This window comes from Anopheles cruzii, unplaced genomic scaffold, assembly GCF_943734635.1.
Source record: "Anopheles cruzii unplaced genomic scaffold, idAnoCruzAS_RS32_06 scaffold03781_ctg1, whole genome shotgun sequence".
NCBI classification, from domain to species: domain Eukaryota; kingdom Metazoa; phylum Arthropoda; class Insecta; order Diptera; family Culicidae; genus Anopheles; species Anopheles cruzii.
The window spans coordinates 1-1,698 of record NW_026457366.1 but is presented as its reverse complement, the minus strand read 5'-3'; the positions used below and the strand labels follow the sequence as shown (position 1 = coordinate 1,698).

At 52.9% G+C, this 1,698-nt stretch overlaps 1 protein-coding gene across 1 annotated transcript; it reads left to right on the top strand.

The window, feature by feature from the left end:
* Nucleotides 1-393: 393 nt before the first annotated feature.
* On the top strand, nt 394-1,691 carry LOC128277082 (lactoperoxidase-like; the record flags this gene model as incomplete). The annotated part of the gene is made up of 4 exons (XM_053015530.1): nt 394-412; nt 496-661; nt 731-870; nt 936-1,691. Coding segments are annotated over exons 2-4 (1,051 nt in total), but the record flags the coding sequence as incomplete, so codon positions are not given.
* Nucleotides 1,692-1,698: the final 7 nt, after the last annotated feature.

Genomic DNA, 1,698 nt, shown 5'->3' with positions numbered 1-1,698 from the left:
GAAATACCGTTCCGCTGGAAAGTGTCTTTCTTAGAACTTTCATATGCTTCGGTGTGCCCTTTGCAGCTAACTGAAGCCAACCGAGTTATGGACCACCGTCGTGTGGGAAACCTTAGGAGCGCGCGCCAACCGAATGTCCGAGCGGAAACGAGATGACTTTCGGTATCGTCACACCGGACTGGATATGAGTGAAGAACATAGCAAAATGGTGTGTAGCGTCTACTGGCCGGAATACGCGTCGTATCGAATGACCGGCCATTGGGGGGCTTCTGGGTTGGGACCGCGGAGTAACTGCCAAAGTAACCGGTTTATTAGATGTAATAGCGACCAGTTCAATTAGTTTCTTTTCGATTGCGGCCGTCGGCACACCTCCTCTCGGCGGGGTTTCTGAATTTACGTTCTCTAACAATAAGTTAGTTCACAGCACCGCCTCGTGCTCGATTGGTGATTGACGCTTTACAATTCAAGTGTTTATTTCTGCCACTTTTGTCACAGATCGCGAGGCCATGATCGATGAAAGAACCCCGCTAACAACGGGCCCCCCGTCTCCCTCGCCGTTCGTTTCGGGACCATCGGGAACTGTGCACCATCTGAAGGCACACGAAACCTTACGCGAAAGGCAGGTTCGCACGTTCCAGTGTTGGATATGTTCCGCGATACTGTAAGGAAGGAAAAGACTCTCAGTTGGTGGTCATCTGCAGAATAACGAATCACTCGGTTTTCTCCCTAGCGGTGCGTTTGTGCTGGCAGTCGTGATCAGCATCAGTTACATCATATTCGGCGATGCAACGAAACCGCCGTTCGACGAAGGAAACACCACGGCAGCGGAATTTCCAGAGCTTTTGAATCTCATCAGCTTTCCACTGGCCGGTAAGTTGTCGTGTGTGGATGACGCCCTATAAACTTACCATCTCTTCAACGTCCTCTTATCCTAGATGAGCCAATCCCTGACTGGAACGGAATGGAAGTCAGTGAGGACGACAAAATGGCCGCCATTGCCGAAGGTGAAAAAGCGCTCGGGGACAAGGAACTGTTGGAAGAGACCCTTTCCTCGCCACCGGTGAAGTCTCCTTCGTTTCGGCATCAGAAATCCATTGGTGCTACGGTGGCTGCTCGAATGGCGGCCAAGTTGGGATTCGTTGAAGATCGCGCCACAAAGGCACTGGTAAAGAGGATTGACTTACGCCGCAGAGGATGCGTAGGACGTGGTCCCGAGATCAACGTGCCACGGATGCAGTACAAGGCACAATGTGACTTCAACTCCCGTTACCGGAGTGCCAACGGGACGTGTAACAACAAGGAACACCCGTATGAGTACGGTATCGCCATGATACCGTTCCGTCGTCAGTTAAACCCGGACTACGCCGATGGAATCTCGGCACCACGAGTTGCCCGCGATGGTGCTGAGCTGCCCAGTGCGCGACACGTTTCACTAGACATCCATCGCCCTTCCTACCACAACGATCCATCCTTTTCCGTGATGCTCGCCGTCTGGGGTCAGTTCCTTGATCATGACATCACCTCAACGGCGCTGAACCAGGGCGTCAACGGGAAGCCAATCGAATGCTGTGACCCTGGGCAACCGCAGCATCCAGAATGTTTTCCCGTTCCGATTGGACCGGGCGATCCATACTTTCACCAGTACAACGTGACGTGCATGAACTTTGTGCGTTCGGTGCCGGCACCGACTGGCAGCTT